This window comes from Manis javanica, chromosome 3 (genome assembly GCF_040802235.1).
Source record: "Manis javanica isolate MJ-LG chromosome 3, MJ_LKY, whole genome shotgun sequence".
Classification (NCBI taxonomy): Eukaryota; Metazoa; Chordata; class Mammalia; order Pholidota; family Manidae; genus Manis; species Manis javanica.
Genome location: NC_133158.1, coordinates 99,711,311 through 99,738,856, shown reverse-complemented (window position 1 = coordinate 99,738,856; position 27,546 = coordinate 99,711,311). Strand labels below are relative to the sequence as shown.

At 37.4% G+C, this 27,546-nt stretch overlaps 1 protein-coding gene across 10 annotated transcripts in view; it reads right to left on the bottom strand.

Annotated features, from left to right (window-relative positions):
* Window positions 1-27,546, bottom strand: part of USP25 (ubiquitin specific peptidase 25) — a 149,298-nt gene that overhangs the window by 47,595 nt on the left and 74,157 nt on the right. For all 10 annotated transcript variants that reach the window (XM_037012640.2, XM_037012641.2, XM_073231834.1 and 7 more), the window contains 7 exons: window positions 18,409-18,485; window positions 12,397-12,470; window positions 8,263-8,411; window positions 2,853-2,980; window positions 2,364-2,459; window positions 1,063-1,224; window positions 250-476 (listed from right to left, as the gene is read on the bottom strand). In XM_037012640.2, the coding sequence (XP_036868535.2) occupies window positions 250-476; window positions 1,063-1,224; window positions 2,364-2,459; window positions 2,853-2,980; window positions 8,263-8,411; window positions 12,397-12,470; window positions 18,409-18,485 (913 nt within the window). The remainder of the gene's footprint in view (window positions 1-249; window positions 477-1,062; window positions 1,225-2,363; window positions 2,460-2,852; window positions 2,981-8,262; window positions 8,412-12,396; window positions 12,471-18,408; window positions 18,486-27,546) is intronic.

Sequence of the window (27,546 nt, the reverse complement as noted above, 5' to 3'; positions counted from 1 at the left end):
AAAACCAAGCCATCTGCTATGTCATTAATCAGCTCAGTAATCCAGGGAAAATCTTTTAGTCTTTCTGAACCTGATATTAAGTTCATTAAAATGTGAAGCCAGACATTTTTGGCTTATTGGAAACACTTTCTAGAAAAAAAAATACTTTAAAATACTTATGTATGAAATCCAGAAGTGATTTCCCTTCTCAATTTTAACATTACATATCCATCTGAGGCAATAGTAGCTATGCTGTGAGGAACTTGTTACCTCTGGTGTCATTTTCTATTTCTGTCCTCCAGCGATGTAAACAGCCTTCTAGCACAGAAAGTTCTTCCTCTGTTATGTGTCTTGGTGCTGGATGCATGGGCAAATCTGGAGGTACCCGAGACTGAGTAAACGGTTTATATATTATTGATCGTGAGGAAACGGCAGCTATTGATGCAGGTGATGTGCTTGGCAGTTCTGAAGAGGGAGCTCCCTGTTGTTCTGTTGTGCTGTATTTTTAAAGCATAGAATATTATTAAACTTTCCAAATTGGAGCTCTGAACAAAGACTGTGCCAAACACATAGCACTAAATTGGCTTATAATTTCAAAAAAGGTATTAAAAAAAAAAGAAATAAAATGCAGGTTAAATGTGGGTTAATGAGATTCTTAATATATGAGGACTACATTACTGTAAGGATGAAACTATGGCTTAATCATAGTTACTTAAAATGAATATTATGTATGTTGAAATTACAAAACCTTCCCTTTTAATACTTACCAGCTCACCTTACAGAAAAAAAAATCTAATTTGACAGTATTATTTTCATGGAGAAGTTGAAATATACACCAAAACAACCTAAGTTATAATTCTGAACAGAAAAAAATACAGTGAAAATTTGAATCCACAACCATAAAATCAAACAGTGAAATAAAAAAACATTCAAAAGACAAACTGTTCTTCTAAGTGAACTTTGTCTTTTCAGAGTCCACTAAAATCACAACATGCATTTTATAAAACCTTCTTTAAAGGCATCAATTACATTTTTATGTTATATAGCTACATAGCTGTCTCTTTTATCAAGAAAATGTTTTACCTTGGTAATGTCTGTGATGGTATGGAACCACTAGGTGGGGAACTAGCATCAATATCATCAACAGGAGAAGTGCAAACTGGTTTACTTGAGGCAAATTCCAATGCATACTGTAGAACATCTACCAATGGGAATCGTTTGGGACCCGAACCATAGCTTAAATATCTGTTAACCATAAAATGTATGAATGCTTTTATTTGTACATAAAGTACTTTGTGTTTTTTTTAAATTGTTATAAAACATGATAAAAACATTCAATAAATCTTCAACAATTAATTTTGCTTTCAAATGAAGACAGTAAAACTGAATATACATTTGAGTTAAATTTAATGTTTTCCAAAGGAGGGAAACCAAAGCTGATTAAAACTGAAAGTGTGTATGTATTGTTATAAATTTTAAATGTTGCTCGAAGTTGTAACCCAATAGGAAAATGAACTGACAATTCCATCTCTGAGACTGTTTTTATTTTTAGATCTGTCATCTGGTCTCATGATCAAGACAGTTACTAATATTATCCTCCCACCTTTTACCTCTGCTTATTTTTCAATATGACTACTGATAACTTTTAAGAATAAAAATTATTGATATATAATGCATTATTTTTATATAAAAAATTTTAGGTTATTTATTTACAAGTTAATACTTGTACCACGAAATACAGATTAGATCAGAAGTTGCAAACACGCTATTATTTCAGCCTGTAAACTTTTGGCTGGAATACAGCACAATTGAGAATCTAGATTCTGGCATCTTTGGAAATAATATCAAGGTCTAGAAAATAGTGAGATAATGTTCATGCATGGCACCACCCCTAGTGTGGATGGCAGCCACTCCCTCTCTATAGGGATGCACTCTCTAAGCTCCTTTTGCCTACCAGTTTATTCCTGACTTCTCTCTTTCTTTACAAATCCTCCATGAGACCCTGGTAGGCATTTCAGTTCCTATCTTCTTTGTTAAGGAGAAAATCTCAGTTACTGTTGTTTTAATGGAAATCTCCAAAGAGTGATGGTGTCATGCAAGAAGAAATCTCAATAATAGAATAGTTTAACTTTATATATATTTTTAGCACCACAAAGCATTACCTGTTGACAGTAAAAATATTTAATCTTAAACACAAAAATAATTTTCTGATGTCAACTAAGAATTATTTTAGTTTCTAACAAAATTCAAAACTACTCAAGTAGAATATCAACCCAGAGTACCACTAGAATTATAAATACAGCAAATTTAAAATTAAAGACTCCAGATAGTCACTAGAAATGACTTCCTGTAGTTAGCTCATAATTTCCTAGAAGTTACAATACCTTTCTAATCTTTGCTGTAATACTGTGAGGTAATCTTTTAGTCTCTTGATCTCTTCCCTCTTAATTCTTGTTATTTCTCTATTTCTGTGCATGTATCTATTAGGAGAAAGAAAAATAGCAATCATTAGTATTTCTAAATATCATGGAAGCAGATACAGTATTAAGTATAACCAACACCACAGACCAATTCATTTGAAATTTTATAACAAAATTTCAGACAATAAAAAACAGTTTTTAAAAAAATTCTGAATTATAGTACAAATACAAAAATAATACTTTTTTAAATTTCCTTATAACATATCCAGTGACTATACTTTTCTAAATAGAGAACTTGATTTTCCTTGACAAATGGTATTAGACATATTATGCAAAAAGTAAGGATTAATTCTAAGGGAGTCAAGCAAAATTTTTCTCTAAACAACAATAATAATTCTTCACTTGGCCAATTAACTGTTTCAAAACTAAGTCTCGCTATATACCAAATCATACCTGTCCAGATATAAAACTTGAGGAAATTCTAATTTGTTGTGAATTTTTTCTGGTCTTCCCAATGCCTGATTAAATTCAAATCTTGACAATTCAAATGTTAACACAGGTGGCAGTTTCGTAAACCAATGCTGAAAGAAAATAACAACAAAAAACCTTAAAGCCACCTTTCTGTTTTCTCCATTGCAATTCTAGGCACAGGATATTAGTGTGGGTATTTTTATATACATCATCATAATGCCTATGTCACAAATTATTGACTGGGTACACAATTCAGTTAAAATTCAACTTCTTCCTAAAAGTTTTCCATACCTCTTGAAAATTCCAAGGATGGGAATAACACACAACCAGAAAAGATAAAATTCTTCTAAAAAGTCCTTCTTCTATGATAATTCTTTGCATTAGAATTTCTAACTCAAAGATAAAGACATTGGTTAAAATCATAGCTCAAGTTTTCTGGCTTCTTCAATATTATATTGCTATTACTACCATGAATAATACATATATTTATTACTTTCAACTACACTGACAAAAACATGGGACAAAATAACTTGAAAGATGTAGTATACAAAGGAAAAAAATTACAGCGTAAATGACCATTCTTAAGTTAAAAACTAGACAATGGTGGTATTTGCCTGTTTTAAATTAAGTTTTCCTAGTGAAATTTTGACCAATTTAAGAAAAAGATCTATTACTAACGAATATGGAGTTTATAGTATGGGCAACAATATCTATAATCTTTTTACATGACTAGTGTTTAAAGAGTTAAAGCCTCACTGGTATGAGTCAACTCCTCCACAAACTTTGGCAACTGCTAAGCAAGAAATGAAACAAAACTTCAAAAGAAAATTATTTTCATAAAACAGACTCAAGTTTTACATAAACAGTATTTATTTAAAGAGAAAGAAAAATGAACTTGTGAACCAACAAAAACAAAATTAAAATGTAACAAATATATTTTTAAAGTGCTTATAAGCACTACTATATACTACTATAAAAGGAAATTGCCACAATTATATTGTTTTTGTTATTTTCAATAAACTAAGATTACACTAATTTAAATTCAAATAACTAAAAAAAGCAGGAACAATATTTTGCAAATCAGATTTAACCAAGATCTTGAAAGTTGCTACTTTTCTCTATATACAGGTAATAAAAATGGTCATTCAAAATTATTTCTCCTTCCCAAAATGCTAATGACCTGAATTGTGATTTCCTGAGTTGAATTTGGTTTATCTTTTACCAAAAGTTGACGTCTAAGAAATCTGTTTTATATGGATATTGTCTGGAACTGACTATAGAAAGATATAAATATATAACACAACAAACATTGTTTAAGTTTTAAAATTTCTTGAGCAAAGTTTGCTTATCTATTTTGTTCTCACATGGCATTGGCAAGAATTTGTTAGTTCTAATCTATACCTAAAATTTCTAATAAGAATTAAAACATACCCCTTATATATCACAAAGAAAATTTTGATGCCTCAGGATAATATTCTCTACTTCATTTTACGATACCTAAACAAGTACATTTCAAGAACTATTATTTTCATATTTTATGCCATATTTTAAATGGCACCATTAAAATTAAATAGTTACATACTTTAACTCATGGGAACCTACAATGGCCAATAGAAATGAAATAACACAAACTGGGCGTATGCTCCTATGTAGGCCTTAAAAAATCGAGGAAATAGCTTCCATACTTTACAAAAGGATGTTCATATTATTTTATGTAATATGTCTCTGCTGTGAATGCATTTCCTCTAACAAAGTGACAGGCTTTTCCTACTACAGGAGTGGAGAGATTTCACTCTCTCATTCTAAAGCTAATGGGGTCAAGAAGAGAGCTAAATATTTATTAAATTCATTTTTAAAAATATTCTGGGTATATCTAGCTCTGCAATTTTAGGATTTTAAGTACAGCAGTACATAACTAGAATTCTTAAACAATATAATATAAAATTTGAGGAAATTCTAAGAGACATGGATCTTTCAAAATATTATTTTTCTACTCAATAGAAAACTGTATTTACTTCTCTAATTGGTATGCCCTGCATATGACATACAGGTCATTAAAGTTAAAACTGATGCTTATATTCTAAACATATTTCATTATCATGATCATTACTATTATTATATTATATAATAAATAAATCATGAATTTTATGTTTTAATTAAATGGTATGCAATTTACAAAGTTAGTTAGATTAATGCAGTTAGTGAACGAAGAACTTATATAGTCAGCATTGGAAACAAAAGTGCTCCTGAATTTATTATGACCACAAATAGGACCTGTTTATAGATTGTAGAGAATGTAGTAATTTGTCTAAGTTACAGTAGCTGAATTTTCCATTAATGTTTTAAATGCCTTGCTTTTGTAAGATTACATGAATGTGTGTATGTGGCGGTGGGGGGAGTGGGAGAGACAGAAAAAACAGACCTACCATTTCAAATTCCTCACAGAACAGCAAACAAAGCCAGGATGTAAACTTAACATAAGAAGCAAAAACTTCCTTCTCCAATTCGAAAATTAGTTTGTCATTTGTCTTCATTCATTTGCCCTTTAACTTTAAAAGATAATTTTCCCACATAATACCCACATATCTAATATAGTATGTATAGGTATTGTTTCTCTAATTTAGCTTTTTAGCTCAAGTTCTATAAAATTTTTATCAGCACTATGATTATAACTTGGTACACCTTTGTGAAGGGAAATCTGGCAGTACTTACTTTTTTAAATAAGCATGCCCTGTGACCCAAAGATTCCATTTCTTTCCTTCATTCCTAAATGCTCAAGGATATTTAAAGACATTTTTTGAAATAATTCTTATTTAACTACTGTATCATAGAAAAATTATATTAATATAATTTTATAAATACAGGCTATGTGATACTGTGCAGGTTTTTAAAAGAATGGCTTAGAGCTCTATATTGGCAAGGAAGGATGCTCACAATATGCTATTAAGTGAAAAATGCAAATTTCAGAACAGTAAGGAAAGACAGATTGAAGTATTTATATGTGCATAGAAATAGTTTAAAAGGATGTACAACACATTATTAGTAGTGAATGCCCACACCAGAAATGAGGTAATTTTTTTCTCTAATAGCAATCAAAATACATTTCCAGGTTTCCTGTAGAGTTTGACTTATCTAAAAATTGCAAACCAGTTAATTAAAACTTGAAATTTATGATTTAGAAAAATATTTTGTAAGTATTTTCTTACATATAATCATGTTCCATTTACTCAGATGTCTCTTGGTATGTCGCTTCAGAAATGTGAACTATTATAGCCCACTGAATGTTTTAACATGAGTGATTCTGGTGACTAGAGGTCTTCCTGTATTAGTTGACCACAGCTATTTCAGTAAAAGAATTGTTTTCTGTATCAAAGTAAGATGAACTATTTTTGGTAAATAACAGTGTAAGAGATAAAAGATGTTATCAAGAATTACGTACTTTAAAAAGAAGTGTAAAATGATACCCATTGGTGTTTATGGAGACTCAAGATCTTAGAAATAAAAGTTATTATAAAGGATATGATGAAATAAGACTACAATTTAAGCATGGTATTAAAAACTTTTAAGATAGTCTACCCTAGGTTAGTCATAGTTTCTTAAACCAGGTTGAATTATTATTGAAACAATTGTGTCCAACAAATATAGGCAAGTGGTAATAGGAATCACAGGTAACCAAATGTGCTATTATTGAAACTGCTATTAGAAATCACTGAATTCAGAGAAGATGACAAATCACTGCATTCCCTAGGTGGCAAACATATACTGTAGTACAGGACACTCAGAGTATGAAGCCAAAGATGGAGGACAAACTAGACTGTTTAAAAAATAAACAATGAAATTCAGGTTCACTATAAGAAAAACATTTTTAAAAGCAAAAAATATGTGAGAAAGTTTATTTGCCAATTAACTATTAAATATTTACCTATAAATCATAGTATTTCCCTTATAAGCTACTTAGACAATATAATGAAGATACCATCCCTTTTTCCCTGCCTGAACCCATCATCCTTTTATTTAATAGAAAACAGAGCACACTTTAAAGAGGATCTGCTTTTCTGTTCCATTATGGAATCCTGGGAAAGTCTCAATTTTTAAAGACCTGCTTCCCAATCAATAAAATAAATAAGCTTAATTTAAATATTCCTAAATAGAGGTCTATATCAGAATTACTTGTGGAGTTCTTATGCCCATGTACCGCATCCCTATCCTAGATTCTGATTTGACAGCTTTTAACGGGACCTATTCATCTGTTGAGAATCACTGAAGTAGATGATCTATGATATGGCGAGAAAAAGTATTTCAAATATTTTCTCTATCTGTCTCTTTCCCTCCATCTCTCACTCTCTCTGGTATTAAAAAAAAAAGTTAATGTTATTTAATGAGAGAGAAGAGAAAGAAATGAGGAAAGTTAGAACAAGAAAAGGGTTAATTTAAATACATATTTTTTAAAAAGCACACAATTCAGATAAAAGCAATTTATTCTCAAAGAACCCAGTCCCTAAAAGAAACACAAATATATCATATTTATTATTTACTAAGCCCCTATTCAGGGATAAAGGCTTCACAAACTTTTTTGTTAGCACTGAGATATTTCATTCAGTCAGTCAATAAATATGTAATTCAATTGCAGTCACTGTGCCACCTGCCAGGGATACAGCAATGCAGGGCACAAAGCAAGAACGCTACCCTCATGCATGGACTTATAAGTAGACAACTATCAGCAACTGCTTAGTGATGACTGATTTTGGAACACATATCTGTCCTTTGCTTTCTAGCACATTAACACTCCCCCAAGGATGAATGTACGGACAGTGGATAGACATACAGATGGAGATGGAAAGACAGAGATGGGTGGCAAGACAGTGACCTGTGGACACAGAGAATAAGTTTATATTTTTATAATTATTTCTTTCTTGAGAAAGCAATTTCTTTCATCTGCCCTTCATGCAAGTACACAGCAATTTTATAATAAAAGGAGTCTGGTGTTGCCTATTTAGATCTGGACAAATTCCAATAATATTTGATATAAGTAAGTACATCAATGTAAAATTCCACCCTAATATCAGTGTATTTCTTCAACTTCCACAACTAACATGCTGTAATGACTGGTACCTTGACTGAAAAGTCTAAGAAGACGCAACATTGTTCTAAAAGATTTTATCAGAAAATTTTAAGAAAAATTGTTTAAGTGACTATTTAACATACATTATAGGCTCTATTGACTATAAAGGTACTACAAATATGTCTAAGTTACCATAATTAAATGCAAACATATATTCTGAGTATACTGTCAACTATTAGGTAGCTATGTAATTAGAACCTTAAATTATGCTCTCAGCACTGTAAGAAAGACCTGCGAAGGGGAGGGAAATAATGAAGATGCTAAACTCACCTCTTGGCCTGATTTTCCCGAATTCTCTGAGTGTAAAGACTCGATTTCTCCTTCAATCATAGCAGCTTCCAGGCACTCATGTAGATCTTTGAATCCATTGACTTGAAGTGGGTACTGACCAAACATCTCAGTATTTTCAAACTTTTTACCTACAAGGTAATGGGGAAAAATTAATTCAATGAATGTTTCTCAATATCACCTATTATCTACTAAATGTGAGTGTATATATCAATTATCTCTTGAACCTGAACTGTAATTCTGACTGATTATGTTGAAGAGAGCAGTGAGTCAGTGTAACTTTCTTATTGCTCTATACATGTACATTTGTACATTCACACCCAGCCATAGGTATTAATTATACACCCATATGTGTGTATTTTGGTATGTATGTAATTATATACACACATATGTATATATATATATATTTATTCTCTCAAAAAGTCCCTTCTAAGGCAAGATACTGTACTAAACACTAAGAATATGTAGAGCAGTGAAGAAGAGAGATATAGTCCCTGAGCTAAGGAAACTCACAACCTCTTTTGGAAGAAAGACATTATCCACAGTAACTGCTCCTGTAATGATGAACAAATACTTGTTTATTATTATTGTTTGTTATTAAAGGTGTGTTGAGACAGTGCCATGAGAGAGTACATAAAAAGGAGAGCTAACCTAGTCTTTAGGGCTAGAGGACAGAGCAGGGAAGACTTCTACAGCAAAATGACATCTATGCTGTGATTTGAATGATGAATGGAGTTAGCCAGGGCAGACTGCCAGGGAGCTGTGGAGAATTCTTGGCCAAGGAACTGCACATGCAAAGACTTCAAGAATGCAAAGAACTTGGCATGTTTGAAGAACTAAGGGGAGGAGAGTATAGCTTGGGAGAACAATGGGGTGATGACAAGGAAGAGTTAGGTAAGGGATCAAAATCTACAAAGTCTAATAGCCCTTGTTAAGAATTGTTTTTCCAATATATTCTGAGTATAATAGAAAGTCACTGAATAGTTAAATTTAGGAACAGTATGGTTGTATTTATGTCTTTGAAACATCCTCATAGCTTCATGTTAAGAGGGAGATAAGACTGTTAGGAAACTATTACAGAATCCATCTAGAAATAAATTAGCATGGACTAGGGTGTTAGTAGTAAAATGTACAAAAACAGATGAAATTACATACATACCACATTTATACACATATAAAAGAGGGAGCACCAATAGTACTTGATTGACTGGGTGCTAGCAGGATGGGAGGATAGAAGAGTAAGGAAGGTATCAAGAATGATACTCAGATTTCTAGCATGAACGATTCCTTGATGTTCATGTATTGAAAGGGGAACCACTTAAGGAAGAGCAGAGGATATCTTTTTCCTTTTGTTTTACAGTAGTAGTGGCAATCATTGTTTTAGAATGGCACAGGGGACTTCAGATTGAGAAAAGAGTTGGATATATGAGTGTGTAACTAAGATGAATCTTCTGGTCTGAAGCTGCAAGTTGGAGCACTGCTGGATTTTTGACAGCAGAAAATTAAAGTTGTGAATGAGACTGCCCAGGAAATTAGCAGGCAGGAAAGGGAAAGGGCCTAAGCTGAGTCCCAAGGATCCCTCCTTTAGATATGAGAAAAACTCTAAATACAACTCCTACGAAGCACCCACAGAGGTGTGAAAAAAGCCCAGATAATATGGTATCATAAAAGCTAGAAGTGTTTTTAAGGAAAACAAGAAAAAGGAGAGACTATAGTCAATATATTAATAGATGACTGGAGTTCAGTCTGAGAACTGACAGGAATGGCGAGAGACCTGAACACATGTAGGAAATCAATAACCTTAAAAAGATGTATTTTAGAAGAGGTCTTGGGCAAGACGGATGGGAGATGGGTTGAATAAATGGCAAATTACAGGCAAAAACAAACTCCTCTCTTTAAAGGGGAGAATAAACGCTGAGTAAGATTAACTGAAAAAGAGTGTAAAAAGAGAAGTTTTGTTTTGTTTAATGTGAGGTATCAGACCACGTCTAAACAGTGATATGGAAGACAAAGTAGAGAGGGAGAAGCTAAAGATAGAGAAAAAAAGCAAGATAATGGGGTAGACCAAAGTCTGAGTTTAGCATAAAGGGATGAGATTTTGAGCACATATAAAGAACAGCCTTTGACTTAAGACTGAATAACTCCTCTATTTTCTGGAGGGACAAATAAAAAGAATGTAGTGGAAGTAGGAATTGGACCAAGTTGTGGAGCCTTAAGCTCATATATTTGAGAAAGTTGTTCTAAGAACTGTAATACAAAATTATATTTAGGGCCTTAGAAAGGACCCGTGGTTAGGTTTCATTAGTTTCACGGTAAATACATGAAATTTGAGGCAAAGTCTTTCTCAGAGAACAAAGAGACCAAGAACTTGGACTAGAAGTGGAAAAGAAGGAAACTGATATGCCAGAAAATGGGACAGAAGAAAAGTGATTAAATAAAACAAGAATGCCTTCGAGGTAGGGTTATAGGATTGGGACCAGCTTAGTATCTTCTACAAATTCATGATTCATTATAGTTAGTCCACTTGCGTGATTTTTCCCCAGCAATGTTCAGGTCTATAGTACATGCAGAGAGATGATCAGCTTAATGAAGGTCAGAGAATAGCCAGAGGTGTTACCAAAAAGGAATGAGGGAAAGGGAGTTTTAGATATTTTAAGAATGATCATAATGGACAGGGAAGGAAGTGAAGAAAAGAAAAGGACTGAGAGCAACACAATGGAGGGGTCAAATGACTAGAAGTTCTGAAAAAGTTGAGGACCTTTTGCAATGGGGGAACTTTAGTAAACAAACTAAAAATCACCCCTAATTGAGAGTCACTGGTCTAAAAAGAAGCACTAGGAAGATATATTTAAAAGTAATAAGAAAGTGCTCTAAGATTATTTTTGCCAACTCAAACACAGTTCACATGGAAATGTACTACCACCACATTAATCCAGCAAATAGCTCTGAAACAACTTAATAATTCCAAGTGCAAAGAATTCAACAAAGATTGACATATTAAGTATTTTAACAACACTTTTAAGAGTCAAGATGCATAATACATGTAGAAATGCTTATGAAGGGTGTTAATAAATAGGCTAAGTCACAACCGGATTAGAGCTACTATACAGTGTTTTACTTCAAATGAAATCAGTATGAAAGTACGAGCAACCCAAACTGAAAAGTAATGTATTCTGTAAAATATTCTACTACTTATATAATGAATTTTAACTTCTGAGGCAAACAAAAAGACACCAACACCTCAATATAAACTTTTAAATGCCTGACTAAATCCTGAGTTAGTGTCTGCCTTTCTCTGAATTCCAAACTGTAAAACTATACTCAAACAAAATTTCATGGAAATTCATTACTTAAGATCCTGAAGGAAAACCAGTTTTCCAAATTTCATACTTGGGGCAATTTGGGTGAACTTTCAAAAGATGATGGATTGGGCCATTTGGGGAAAACAATTTTTTATAATACATGCTTTGGGACTTAGTAATATTATTCTTTAAAGTATATCTAATGAGTTAGTTCCCTTCCCTTGTTAGGAAAACCAAAGAGTAACTGGTTAGACCTAGATGTTATGTAATAGGCATTTAGGGTAGATGGAGTACCATTACACTTAACTTTTCCAAAAGATAAGAGTACAACTCTTTCTTGAAAGTTAGTCTAAAGAAGTTTGTAATCAACCCCAAAATGCAATATTCTGACTATGCTAAATTGCTACCTGCAGCTTCAACATTCATAGACTTATACTCTTAAAAACAGTGACCATGATAACACACCCAGTATTCAACTCCAATATTATTTTCAAAATATCCCACCAACTGCCTCCTTAATTCCTCTATCCCAGCAATTCACAGCATCACAGAAACCTTCCCAAGGAAAGCACATGTGGACAACATTAAGTAAGCATCAATTAGCATGTGACAATGTACCCTATACCTTCCTTTATATTCACTCAATTATGTGCTTTCTATATAAACATTTAGTAACAATACAACAGGAACTACTATACAGAGTAGGTCAAATTAAAATAAAAAACCAGTGAACAATAGAGTCACTATCAAAACAAAGGACCTAATAGATAGTATCTCTTCAACTATAATGAAAAGTAAACAAATGCAACCATACCTTCAAGTACTCCCACAGCTAGGAACCTGCCATAGAACAACTCTACCATGGGGTTCTTTGGCTTCTCTTCATCCCTAAAGCATATTTAAAAATATAAATATAATTAAAAATTTTGGATCTGTAAATAATAGAGGAAACATTCAAAGAACAATAATATATGCTAAGACAACATTTATGTGGTTATCATAATCTCAGCTCTGCTCTTTAGTGTCTGTCACCTTGGGCAAGGTACTTAAATTTATTTTTCCCTTTCTTCACCTGTCAACTGAGGATAATAATGGTAATTGAACTCATGGGGCTGTTCTGAGGGTTAAAATGAGTTATTACACAAGATGCCCTTGCAAAAGGATCTACCACAATCTGTACTAATTAAGTGCTTGGTCTTCCTATTGTCACTATATATTTTGATCTTGGACTTTTATTCAGTATAAAACATGCTTATCTGGACTTCTTGGGAAAGGAGAAGAGCTACTTTTAATCAGAAAAATTTCTATACAACTTTAATGTTATTTCCCAAATTTACATGGAAGAGTACACACCATCTAAAAATAATAGTGGTCACCAGTGAAGGAGCAAAACACCAGCTTTGACTCAGAGTAGCTTTCACCTTTTGTGAAGTTTCACATTGCTGGTAAATTAGTCATTTGTGAATTTTTCAAATTATTTACTACGAAATTTTTTTCTTTTTTGCTTGAAGCAAAGAGAAGTTGGCAGTATTTTAAGCTTTTTATGTTTTGTATTCTGCAGTCTGAACACAAAATTTATCTTGACCTTACTATATATATATATATATGTGTGTGTTTTATCCACTATGGTGTACAGAATTTTTGTTCACAAATTTTGTTTAAACTGGTGGAATTTATATATCTAAAAAAAAGGGACAGATACTACCTGCCTCTTGATAAATGTGTAACATGCATCATCATTTAATCTTAAAACAACTGATGGCAAGTTACTCCACTTAATCCTTGTAACAATCCTGTAAGGTAGCATGGCGGTCCTTAGTGCTATTCAAAAAGATTTCTGGAATTCTACATTCAGATACACGATAAGATACACTTTCCCACTTAATTTTTATCTGAATTAAAAAAATTAACTGTGATAAAATACACATAACATAAAATTTTCCATCTCAATCATTTGTAAGTGTATAGTTTGTTAGGGTTAAATATGTTCACACTGTTAGGAAATCAACCTCCAGAACTCTTTTCATCTTGCAAAACTTAAACTATATCCATTAAACAACTCCACATTTCTCCCTCCCCACAGGCTGTACCAACAACCATTCTAATTTTCTGTTTCTATGAGCTTCACAACACTTGATACTTCATGTAAGTGACACACAATGTTTATTTTTGTGTGACTGGCTTATTTCACTTAGCATTATGTCTCTAAGGCTCATCCATGATGTGGCATATGTTAGAATTTCCTTCCTTTTTAAGGATATTCCATTCATACAATGGATATTATACCACATTTTATCTGTTCATCCACAAACATTTGGGTTGCTTCCACCTTTTGACTATTGTAAAGAATGTTCCTATGAACATAACCTCTTAGACACCCTGCTATCAGTTCTTGCACATATACCCAGCAGTGAAGTTGCTGGATCATATGGTTAATTTTTTTCAGCTTTGTGAGGTATAACTGACAAATAAAACCAAAGAAAGTTAAGTGCAAGGTGATGATTTGGCATATGTATACACTGTGAAGGGATTCATTTTATTGAATGGTAATTCTTTTGAGGAACCACCATGATATTTTCCACAGCAGCTGCACAATTTTACATTCCCATTAACAGTGCACAAAGGTTCTGATTTCTCCCCATCCTAGCCAATATTTGTTATTTTCTGCTTTTGTTTGTTTTACAGTAGCCATTGTAATGGTTGTGTGGTGTTCCCACTCACTTTGAAGTAAGGCAGACCACCAGACTTGCTTTGCCCAACAAGATGTGAGCAGAGGTGGTATACATCACTTCTGAGAAACAACTTTGAGAGCCAGCACACTTCTCACTAGCATGGTGATCCCATAAGCCTGTGATGAATGAAGCATCTGCTACCCTCCGGCCCTAAGTAAAAAAATGAGAGCCCCTTGCTCACACTAATTGGGCACATCTAAGGGTAGGATTCAAGTCTCAAAAGCTTTGAGGTTGTTGCCACATGACTACCTCACCCACTTAGACTGACAACAGGTAGTACAGCCTCTATTTTACTGATAATAAAGCTGTAGAGCAGGTTAAATCATTTGTGCAAATTCACACAACTAGTTAAGTGCTCCAGCTGCAAAAATAAACTCAAATCTAACTCGGAAACTTATGTTCCTCCCACTACATAACCTCTGGGCATTTATTTCACACCTTATATTTTACACTGTGATAATATAAAGGACTTGAGACTGATAAGGGGGAGAGGAATGATCCAAAGATTGTCTCTCTCAATGCAAAAGATACGAATCTTTAGATTTTATGCGGAAATCTCCTTTCTGTGGCCTCTTATTTCCATGTAGAAAAGCAACATTCCTGGCTTCTCTCCTTATTGTCACATACATACCACGTGAAAGAACAGTGAATTACAAGGGTATTAACTTTGGAAGAAGGAACCAGGTGTGAGTGGTCAGTTAATTTTGAACTATCATTCCAAGTCTCTTTCAAATCTTCCTGGATTCTGTCCTGCTCTCCATTGACCACGGTAAGCACAGACCTTTCCTAAGGAGTCAGGAATCACCTAGAAATTGTCTACGTTTTCCTTCTTTGCAACCCCTCAGAGGTCCTATTCTTTAACATGACTTTAAGCTATGAGTCTCAAGGACCTGGACAGTAGTTATACCAAGAGAAACACGAGGAAAACAAATGAAGAACAATTAAAAAGACATGAGACTCTTATAACAGAAATAGTATACCCACCATTTGCATAGAAGGCAAAGAAAAGATAAATTGACACAACTACCAAATGCCCAAACAAATCACTACAGAAAACTTGTATTGGGGATACACTATCTTTGGGAATTAGGTTGGCATAGAAAGAGTTTAAAGGTCTAGGTTAGCTGACAGAGTAAGCTAGAATGCTTTGGGTCAGTGCTTCCCGATCTTTTTAATGCCATTGGCATACAGGTAATACATGCAGAGAACTTTGGGATAAAAAGACATGTTTTCTCAGAATCATGAAAAGAAGATCAGTACCTCCACATAACCATAATTGAGCTTGCCATGGCACACCAACTGGAAAGCTCTGTTCTAGATAGAAATAATTAGTTTTAGCCCCAAAGACAAAGAACAAACAGAAAATTACTGAGAAATGAATGAGCAGAAGGACAGTCTTCAAATAAGACTTAAGATTTCAGATGAGGTGGAGTTCTAGCTTCTTTTAAGTTTTAGAAAAGGGGAGATAATGTGTTTGCTACTAGATCAGAAAAGGTGATATACCCAAAGAAAATTAACAAGTAAACAATAATAAGGAAGAGCTCCAAAATCAGAATACAATGACCCCTTCAGAAAGAACAAGGATTCAGGATACAGTCGAATGGCATTCTTCTAAGGTACTGACAGAAAGCAAGTGGGGAGTCATGTGCTGAAGACAAAATACTACTATATTGAGTGCTTACAGAAATTCTGGATAGTTCTGAGAGGAGGAACCAGGTATTTCAGGGTAAAACATTCAAATTACTAAGAGAACTTCAAAGAGACTAAGTTATCCTATTTGGGGATAATGATACTGTTCACAATCTGAGGGAACATGTGTGATAAATTTTGCTACTAGAACTCTAAAGGTACAAGGAACATGAGCTCTATTAAAGAGGAACTGGGGTGGAAAACACTAATTAATGAACCAAGGTTCACTAACTCTCATGATGAGGTACTTATCAAGACAATATCAGAGGAATAAGATAGAAAAAAGAACAAATGTATAGCCCAGAAAACAAAGTCAAGAACAGGAAGAGAAGATGTCCAAACAGACCTGGTCCTGAATGAGAGAGAGGCTACGCAGCAGGTTAAACTGTTAAAAATTCAGACAAGCGAATGAAAAAATACATATGTTAACTGAATACTAGAGGCTTATCCCACCCAGAAAATGATGTAGCAGAAAGAAATATACTCAAGGCCTGGAATATTCCAAAGCTGAGGAAAGAACTTATCATAGAAATAATGATCTTCACTGTACGCTGAGACTCAGGTTTCAGAAACACCAATAGCTCAGGAATTTAATGGGGAGATTTTCCAGATGAACCTAACATGAAGAGAAGAAATTAACTTCAGAGGCATGTTTCACAGGCCTAAGCAAGTCCATATCAAAATGGCAGTAACCACTGTGACACAAAGTTACTGTCATTAGAAAGAGCTTGCACTCAATGCAGCCCTAGGGGACAGCAACTTGAAGCTCATAAGGAAAACGCAACTAGAAAGTTTGAGTAGAGGAGAGAAAAGGGCACGTGCTGACTGAGCTGTCAGCATCAGAAATTTCTAGACTTCCAAAGAAGGAAGTAGCTTTCAGATGCCTCATTTCAAGATACAGTTTGCCAAAAATTGAATTTTTTCCCCTCAGATGGTGTAGATTTAGTGGTATAATTAATCTCTTGCAAGATTTCTCACAACTTAGCTTTAGTTCATAGGTAGTTATCTGCAACCAATTGGCCCTTAATGATAGGCATCTTGGAAGAACTAAAACCAGATGACTTTGTCAGTTTGTGACATATCCTGAATTCCCATTACAATCTTTGGCAACAACATGAGTATGGACTGCACTAAATTTTGGGAATACTACAGTTGGATTAACAGCTAAAGGATTGAAGGTTTACTTTTATCTCAAAATTTCAAGCATAAGAGACCAACACTAATTATGTGTTGTAGTAATCCTCAGAAATCTAAAATTAAGGCGTATGAAATTCAACATTTGAAGGACTGAAGCAACAACACATACAAGTTAGACAGAGCAGGCTGCAGCTGTAGAACCCCAACTCTATTCAGGCACAGAAATGACATGTTTGTTGCTGGGACTGAACAAACCAGGAAACTCATAAATTGGGACTTAACAAACCTGGAAACTCATAAGTGAATTACTTTTTTTGTAAGGTTACAACCACAGGGTTAAAACAATCTTATTTTTAAGAGTAATTTATTTGGGCTTTACCTTAGAAGATCAAGGGGATATAAAATTTGATAACTTATTTTTGCCCTCAAAATTTGAGAATGAAAGTGGGGTCTAAATTAAAGTTTAGGGGAATCTCTTACTTGTTAACATTGTATAATTAGAATACTTTTTACTTTGATTTACTCTCACTGCAGACCATGTTATAATGATTTTTACTGGACAATAACACTGGCAATAATTTAAAAATAGAAAAAAAGAGTAGGGAGAGAATTTCAGCCTTGGACTTCTGCCTGCATTCTAAGTGTCAATTTAAGTACTGATTCTTACAGAATCACATCAGAGACTACAGTGGCAAATCCTAAATGGCCAAGAAGATACACAAAGGAACCACTGGTTGGTATTAGGAGGGTGGCACCATGAGAGGAGTAGAAAAGTGTGTCGATTTCTTTCTCTAAGGAGGTTTATCACATATTATAAATAACCAAAGCCTTAATGGTTCAGCCTAATGGGTAAAAATAAAAAGCTAGGGAATGTTAAGGAAGAACTTCATAACTCTGTCCTCCTTATCAGGTAAAAGGATATCATCAGAATTAACACTCATTGCATCTATCCCGCCACTACCCCAGTGTTCCTCGTGCAAAGTGACTGTTGAATATATGGAAAAGAACTGGGCATGTGTGGCCCTTTCAAGGATCACTTTTTGGATCTTTCTGGCTACATTCTGATCTTATATTTACAGTGGAAATCTAAAACTGCCCAGCATTAGTGGCCACAAATTCTAAACAGCTTGTCAATAAAACAGATAATACTTGGGTTCCCAGATATCTATCTCAGATTCCTATTTCTCTGTTGCCACAGATATAGAAGAGGGAAAAAATGAGATTAGCAATCTCCTAAAACCCCATTGCTAAATTTCATGGCAACTTACGTCTCCTCTTCAGCTTTCATTTGGAAGGCATCTTCTAACCAATCTAATAATTTGTGTGTAAACTCACTCACATCTTGCTGTGGAAAGAAAAAAAGTCTTGTTGATATTTAAGCCTACTAATAGAAATACTAAATACTGTAACATAAAACTTATAGCCAGTCATTTCAAACATAAAATTACTGACTTCTCACAAAGGAATCATATGAAATGTTTCACATAAAATGCAAGAAAAATTTATAACTTAACCAAAGCATGAAATTAGTACTGATGAAAAATAAGCATTATATTGATAATCTCTGTGATTCGGTTTCACTTTAGGGGAAAAAGATATACAGTTTAAAAATAAATTCAAACTTACAAATGAGATTTTTAAAAAAATTATCACCCCAAAAAAAGAGCTCTGTAATAAATCTTTAGAAAATGAAGGACCCACACTACTCAAGAGTTCTTCATTATGTAAAGAATTATTACTGGCTTCCCTCTTAGAAGGAAGATACGATTATCAACAACTGGTTTTTGTTAACTTTTACACACTTTTCAAGCCATATCCACTTTTACTAAGAGAACCATTGGACAGGTTGAGTCCAATCAATCACTGACTTCCCAACTATGGAGTCTACCATTTCATGAACTTTAAACTATTTTCCCATTCAGAACCAGCACATACATCACCTTTTGCCATCAGTCCTTCAGTCCTAGCTCCCTTAACATAGAAAAAACAGGAATAGGCACTGGAAGTTGTACTCATCAACTATCACAATTGTTTCAGTAATGTCAGCTGGAACATAACAAATAGGTTCATAGAAAACCTAGGGGGAAAAAATAATCAATCCTACAAAGACTGCCCATGAAAAACTGATGAATCAGTGTAAACAATTTTTCTTTCTTTATCAAAATAGCCCCAAATATAAGACAAACTTAATATCATGTATTTTCCAGCTAGAATTTTTTTTTAAGAACATTTGGGCCAATGTGTTCACCTTTAAAATGATGAAACTAAGGTGCAGATGCTTACATCAATTGTTCCGAATCCATATAAAGACAACTGAACTTGGCACAAAAATCCAGTTATAAAAATCCATACCATCTGTAGTGGGTTAAATAGTGATCCACCAACATATATGTTTACCTAGAACCTCAGAATGTGACCTTATTTGGAATAAGGGTCTTTGCAGATAGAATTAAGATAAGGATCTCAAGATTAGGTAATCCTGGATTAGGGTGGGTCCTAAATCCAATGATGGGCATTCTAATAAGAAATTTAAAGGAGCAGACACACAGACACATAGGGAAAAAAGCCATGTGAAGATGGACACAGAGACTGGCTAAGGATTACCACAAGTCACCAGAAGATGGTGAAGACAAGAAAAGATTATCTCTTAGAGCCTTGGGAAGGAGGATGACCCTGACAATACCTTTATTTTAGACCTGTGCACTCTAGAACTGTCAAAGAATTATTTTCTGTTGCTTTGAAGTCACTCAGTTTACTGTAATGTGTTGCAGCTGCCCTAAGCAAACTAATGTAACACCTTAAAACCACTTTCCATAACCTTAAAATTTTATCACTTTACTTATCTTGCAAGATTGTATCTGACAAGAAACAAAATGTTTCTTGGTTATTATAATACTCGTCAGAAAAAATTAAGTCTTGTTTAACAATCTAAAATTGACAATTAAAAATAGTTCTGCCTGTTTTCATCAAGAGAAAAAAGATGCAGATTTCACATTTTAGTATTAGACTGAAATAATTATAGATAAAACTGACAGTACTATCTATGAAAGGGTATCCCACAATGTTAGTCAAAATGGTGCTCAACCACCACACTCGTCGACCTATGACAGCGACTGTTAAGTTTTGTTTTCCCAAAATTAAGTTCAGCTTCCCACTCATGACAACTGAACACTCTGTGACGCAGACCAATAAAGTCCCGCCAGCTAACCCCAATGAATCCATAGCCAATTAGCTGGTGCCAAGTGCCTTAATAGGGTAGGTATATAAGCCAAAGCTCCCCAGCCAGCAAGACTGCTCTCTCACGCACACAGGCGTGGGCAGCCACCTCACCACCGCTAAATAAATTTCTTGGTTGGATATCCGCTTCTTGGTGTGGTTGTCTCTTCCTTTAAGGAATTTAGCAGTCTTTTATTGATGCCGTGACTCAGCTGGGACTCCCCCACCAGGAGTGGGCCCTCAATCTGTTAGAGGACGAGACCACTTGAGAACTCCCGAGACAGCGGCCAGCCTGCACCCATTCTCTCGATCGCCTTCCTTGCATCCACCATCAGCTTCGAGATCGGTGAGTTCCCCAATTCTGAATCCCTCAACCTCAAGGGTTGCAAAATGGGAAACTGACCATTGATCGTCTGGCACTTCCTGGGACCACCCACGAGGGAGGAAGACACCCCACTCAGACTTTTGTGGTCACGTTGGTCCTTGAGGGATTCTCATCAGTACTGGGTCTCGACCTGCGGTAAGACCAGACCCTTTCCTTTCCCTCTCACTCCACCTGGGTCTCACCTTTTCTCCCGCTCTCCAAAAACCCCGGCACTGGGTGACCCAAGGCCCTCCAACCCCTCAGAGTCCCTCGGCTACTGGGACTCAGTGACGACCCACTCCCATAGCCCGAGATCTCACCTGACATTTGACCTGAGTGGGGACGCCCCTCTAGTCAATATATCAACACCCTTATATCCTCATGGGGTGGGAGGGGTGTCTTCTCTGCCAGCCAAATCCCCGCGAAGATGTCTTTTAGACAATTTAAATATTCTCAGCCTGACTCCAGATATCAGGCCCAAAAAACTCATCAAACTTTGTACCCAAGATTGGCCTACTTACCCATTAGATAACCAAAATAAATGGCCCCCTCACGGGTCCCTTGATCCCGCCCTCCTGCGAGATCTTTACAACTATTGTGAGCAATCAAGAAAATGGGTAGAGATTCCTTATGTACAGACTTTCTCCCTCCTCTGATCTAATCCTTACTTATGCATGAATTGTAACCCAAAACATGTCCTACTAGCACATAGACCCCCCTCAGCCATCCCTTCTTCCCCCACAGAGTTTGACCCAGCAGACAAGCCACCTCCCTACAGAGGACAGGCTCCACAAACTGTGCTCCTCCAATCCCAGCACCACGACTCTCAGCACCAACTCCACTGGTACCAGCTCCTCCTACTCCCTCTACCCCTCCTCCTCCCTCAGCTCCTCCTCCTCCCTCAGCTCCTCCTCCTCCCTCAGCTCCTCCTCCTCCCTCAGCTCCTCCGCCTCCCTCAGCTCCTCCTCCTCCCTCAGCTCCTCCGCCTCCCTCAGCTCCTCCTCCTCCCTCAGCTCCTCCTAATCCCTCTGCCCCTTCTACTCCCTGAATCCCTCCTACTCCCTCTGCTCCTCCCCCCACCTCCCCTTCTTTGGCCCTCCAGCCACTCGCTCCCACACTGAATCTGCTCATTTGCCCAAGGTTATAGCCCCTCTTTGGGAGGTGGCCGGAACTGAAGGAATAGTCGGTGTCCATGTTCCCTTCTCTATGGCAGACCTCTCTGAAATTGAAAAGCGTCTAGGCTCCTATACCACCATTTCAGCCTCATATATCAAAGAATTTCAATATTTACTCCAGACATACAGCTTAACCTACCATGACATCTATATGATCCTTTCCAATACACTGCTCCCAGAAGAGCACGGCGAGTATGGGAACAAGCTCGTACATACGCTGATGAAGTTCATCAAACTACTACTGCCCATCCAATAGGGGCACAGGCTGTTCAGACCAAGATCCTAACTGGGATTACAACACTCCTGGTGGACAAGTCCTCCAGGACCAATTGTTCCACCTGCCTAGTCACAGGACTTAAACAAGCCACACAAAAGGCAGTCAATTTTGAAAAACTACAGGAAATCATTCAAGAAAAACATGAAAATCCCTCCACTTTTCTAAATAGACTAAAGCCCTTCAGCAATACACCAATCTCAATCCAGAAACCCCAGATGGCTGACAACTCCTCACGACCTATTTCTTTCCAGAGTTACCCTGACATATGGGCTAAATTTAAAAAATTGAAGAGAGGAGCCTCTTACTCTCCAAACTGAGGTTTTAGCCACAGCTTTTAAAGTCTACCACAATAGAGATGAAAAAGCCAAATAGCAAAAGTACCAGATGCTACCGCAAGCCCTAAGAAAAAACCCCAGCCCATCCACTGTGACAGGACAACGAGGCGGACGTCCTCCACCAAAAATGCCTCCAGGATCCTGTTTTAAGTGCAGGATGGAAGGACATTTGGCGTGAGGGTGCCCCAATCTCAGGCCACCACCAGGACCATGTCCCAAGTGCCATTCTGGAGGTCACTGGGCAGTAGATTGCCCTGGCTCCTGCACGGGGGCCGGATCAAACTCCAACAAAAACCCAGACCTCTTGGGCCTGGTGTCAGATGACTGACGAGGCCTTGGGACTCCCCTCCCGATGAATGTCATCACCTCTCAGGAGCCCAGGGTAACCATTCTGGTGGATGGACATCCCATTAACTTCCTCTTAGACACGGGCGCCACGTTCTCAGTATTTAGGGAGTTTTGGGGACCTACCTCTCCATCTAAATCCCCTATTGCTGGGGTAGGGGGCCAAACAATATTTCCAAAAAAGACCCCCATACTTTCCTGCTCATTCTCTGTTCACCCCTTCTCTCACACATTCCTAATCATGTCCCAATGCCCTGTTCCCTTGTTAGGATGAGGTATATTATCAAAATTCCAATCTTCCATTTCATTCAGCCTCGTTCCTTCCCTTATCCTCATTCTTGCAGAAGCTATCGAGCCAACACCCAATCGAAGCCCCTCCAACCCCCCATCAGTAAACCCCCAAGTCTGGGACACAACTACCCCCTCTTTAGCAAAATGCACGCCTGTTAAAATTCACCTAAAGGACCCCCTACACTTTCCTTGTCAACCCCAATATACCCTGCCCACCACTAGCCTTCTAGGGCTTCAGCCAATCATTGCCAATTTACACAAGAAGGGGCTCATAAGGCCCACACATTCTCCCTATATATCCCCATTTTAGCTGTAAAAAAGCCTAATGGCTCTTTCTGCTTAGTCCAAGATTTAAGACTCATAAATATCGCAGTCAAACCTATCCACCCACTAGTACCAAACCCATATACAATACTATCTTCCATACCCAACTCTTCCCTCTATTTTTCAGTTATTGATCTCAAAGATGCTTTCTTCACCATCCCTTTATCCCCTGGATCTCAAGACATCTTTGTTTTTACCTGGTCTGACCCCCACATACATCAAACGCAACAATTCACTTGGACAGTACTCCCCCAGGGTTTCAGAGATAGCCCGCACATATTCGGACAAGCCCTAGCAAATTACCTTAAGGAGGTAACACTCCCCAAGTCCAGACTTCTTCAATATGTTGATGATCTCCTTCTGTGCAGCTCCTCTCTTCAAGTTTCTGAAGCCAATACCATCAACCTTTTTAACTTTCTTTCTGAAAAAGGATACCAGGTCTCCCCACATAAAGTTCAGTTATCTCAACAAATGGTCACATACTTAGGAGTCCAACTATCACATGACTCCAAGGCCATCACGCTAGACTGAAAAAAACTAATTCGAGAATTACCCACCCCAAAAACAAAAGAATACTCTCATTCCTAGGTCTAGCAGGGTACTTTCAAGCCTGGGTTCCCAACTTCTCACTCCTAGCTGCTCCCCTTTACAGCTTAACAAAAGGAGACTCAAGGGAACCCCTACACAACTCTGCCAGGACTCCTTTCTTAAAGCTCCAACAAGCTCTTCTTCAAGCTCCTGCCCTTCACTTACCAGACATACAACAACCTTTTACTCCATATGTACATGAAAACAAAGGACTGGCCTTAGAGGTCTTAGGACAAATGAAAGGCCCCACTTCGCTCTCATAGCCTCTCTCTCCAAAAAGCTAGACCCTACAGTTCGAGGGTGGGCTCCCTGTCTTAAGAGCCTTGGCAGCAGCATATGTCATAATCCAAGAGGCAAAAAAACTCACTTTTGGAGATGCGATCACAATCATATTGCCCCCATCACTTTAAAAGACCTTCTAAATCCTTTCCGAATCCTTTCACTCGTCTCCTTTCTACATTATTCTTCTCTCTCCTTTCAGGCCTGCTCATCCCTAAATCCTGTGACATTACTTCCCTGTTACACAAGACCCGCCCTTCCACTGCTGTAGTGAAACAGTCGAAGACCTACTCCCATGTCCCTCCCTTACTCCCATGTCCCTCCCATATAAAAGAGGGACCCCTAGAAAACCCTACTCGTGTGGTTCACTGATGGCAGTTCTTTTCTAGTGAACGGGGAACAGTGCGCAGGATATGCTGTTGTTTCCCTAACTGAAACCACTGAGGCAAAATCTCTGCCACAAAACACAACCAACCAACAGGCTGAACTCTTTGCAGTCAAGCGTGCCTTCGAACTAGCCACTGATTGCTCCCTGACACTTTATACTGACTGATTCCAAGTATGCTTTCCACATCCTTCTTTCTCACTCAGCAATCTGAAAAGGGGACTATTAACTACCAAGGGCACCTCCATTACCAATTCTAAACTTATCACAGACCTCCTTCATGCCTCTCTCCTCCCTTGTGAGATAGGAATCACTCACTGCCGCTCACACCAATCTAACTCATCCCCAATAACAGTAGGCAACTCTAAAGCAGACCAGGCCGCAAGACAGGCAGCTATATCAGAAAACCCAACCATTGCTCTAGCCATTCCCCACTGCTCTTCCAACATTCCTGATAATTTTCCTCGCAAACATGATCTCTTTTCCTACTTACACTCTCTATTTCACATCAGCCCACAAAATTTAAGAATGTTTCTCAACTTCTTCTTTCCTCTAACTGCTGAAGACCTCAAATACATCCAACAGCTAACCACTGACTGTCATATCTGCCAAAGAACTTATCCTAACACCCCCTTGAAACCCAGCTCTTTTCCAACTCATCAGGCTAGAGGATATATCCCCGGAGCAGACTGGCAGCTTGTCTTTACTAACATGCCCAGAGTCCAAAAACACACTTATCTTCTGGTGCTTGTGGACACATTCTCGGGATAGGTTGAAGCCTTCCCCACTTCAAACAAGAGGGCCTCCACCATCGCTTCAATTCTTCTCTCAGATATAATCCTGGTATTTGGAATGCCCACCTCACTTCAATCAGACAATGGCCCAGAATTTGTTTCCCACATTACACAAAGAATTGTAGGAGCCCTCAACATCCTATGGCATTTCCATATTCCTTATAATCCTAAATCATCAGGAAAAGTGGAGCATACCAATCGAACAATAAAAAACATTCTGATCAAACTCTCTCTCAAATTACATACTGATTGGATCAAACTCCTTCCTCCAGTTCTGTTCCACCTTCGAGTGCTCCCAAAAAAACCTTCATTATTATCCCCTTTTGAGGTCATGTATGGTAGACCTCCGCTGCCTCCCAGAATAACTCCTCCTCCCCACCTTCTCCCTGAACACTTTTCTTATCCCCTTCTTTCTTTCATTCGCTCCCAGTTCTGGAGACATCAAGAAGCCCTATTACCTGATCCCGTGAGGTCTCACATCTCCTTTCCCCTGACTCCAAGCAACTGGGTATACTTCTCTCCTCCCTCTGCAGACTCCACTCCCTTAACCCCAAAATGGAAAGGACCTTTAAAAATCATTCTCTGCACCCCTACTGCCACTCGATTAGAGGAGTCCCCTGGAAAATTAACCTCGTGGATTCGTATCTCCAGGTTGAAGCCAGCCAGACCTCTGGGAGACAACTCAGAGAAAAAGCCTTAAACCCAACTCCTCCATGCTTCACCTGCACCCTCTACACAACAGACCCCTTAAAACTCCGCCTCTCCTGTCTAAAGTCCCTCCCCACCATTCCTGAAGATGGACCTTAGCATCCCCACTTTATTCACTCTTACCTTCTGCTTTCTTACCCCCTTTGCCAATATGTCATATGTTTGGAGATTTAAGTTGAGGGAAACATATACACACAAAAAAACACAAATCAAACTGTCATGGCAGCCACAGCTGATTGTCTCACAACAGGCTGTGCTTCTGCCATTACCATTACCATCTCCTTAACACATCTCCGAACTGATAAAAAAGGCCGCTCGGCCCTACCTATGTTTCACCTTCGACCAGACACAAGATTCCTGTCCCAACCGGTGGGTCAAAACTTACAGTGACTGCCCTACTGGTCATGCAAAGTACATGATGTATACAATGGCGATGGAATGTTCAAATTCAACTCGAACACAAAGACCTTCACATGAACAATTTTTGACCCATGGGATTCCGGATGGGCAACCAGAATGACAGGAAAATTTTACCCTAATGGGTACTCATCTCACCCCTCCGGGAATGTTAGCCTAAGTAGAGAGTATGTCTCTATTGCTACCCAACACTCCCAACTATTAGCCAACATACAACACTCTGAGCAAATACTTGTTAATCAACTAGAAAGCCCAGACCCCAACTCCCCACTCTCAGATCCTTCCTCATCCCCTTCACTCTACTCTTGGCTCCATATCATACAAAACATTCTTGCCATCTTAAACCTCACTATGCCCACTCTAAAGCCAATGACCTGTTACCTTTGTGCCTCTTTAGCTCGGCCCTTATTAGCTGCAGTCTCTCTTAACATCACAAATTATACCTTCTTGACCTCAGGAATCTCTATCAGCCCAATTACCAATGTTCCCTTATGGGAACCAGAAAAAGACAATATCTCATTCCCCTTACATGCCTGCATTCTTCCAAACTCCCTTACTAATGTCACCCTAGGGAGAGGCAATTGCGCTTATAACCAAACCATCTCTACAACCTCCTATTCACGACCAGGAGAGTTTCTCTGGTGTAACGGCACTCTCTCAAACCAAATTCTACCCAATCAAATCCTTATTTTCTTGTCACTATTGTCCCTCAACTAACCTTATACAGTAGCTCTGAGGTACAATGGTTGCTTCCTCACTACAGAACGCACAGAGTGGCCTTCCTTCCCATTATGGTCAGGATATCCCTCTCCGCCTCTGCGGCAGGAATGGGCTTCTCAGGAGGAGCCTTAGGACACCCCTAAGGGCAGTAGATGACCTTAATGCCAAGCTACAAACTACTTTAGATT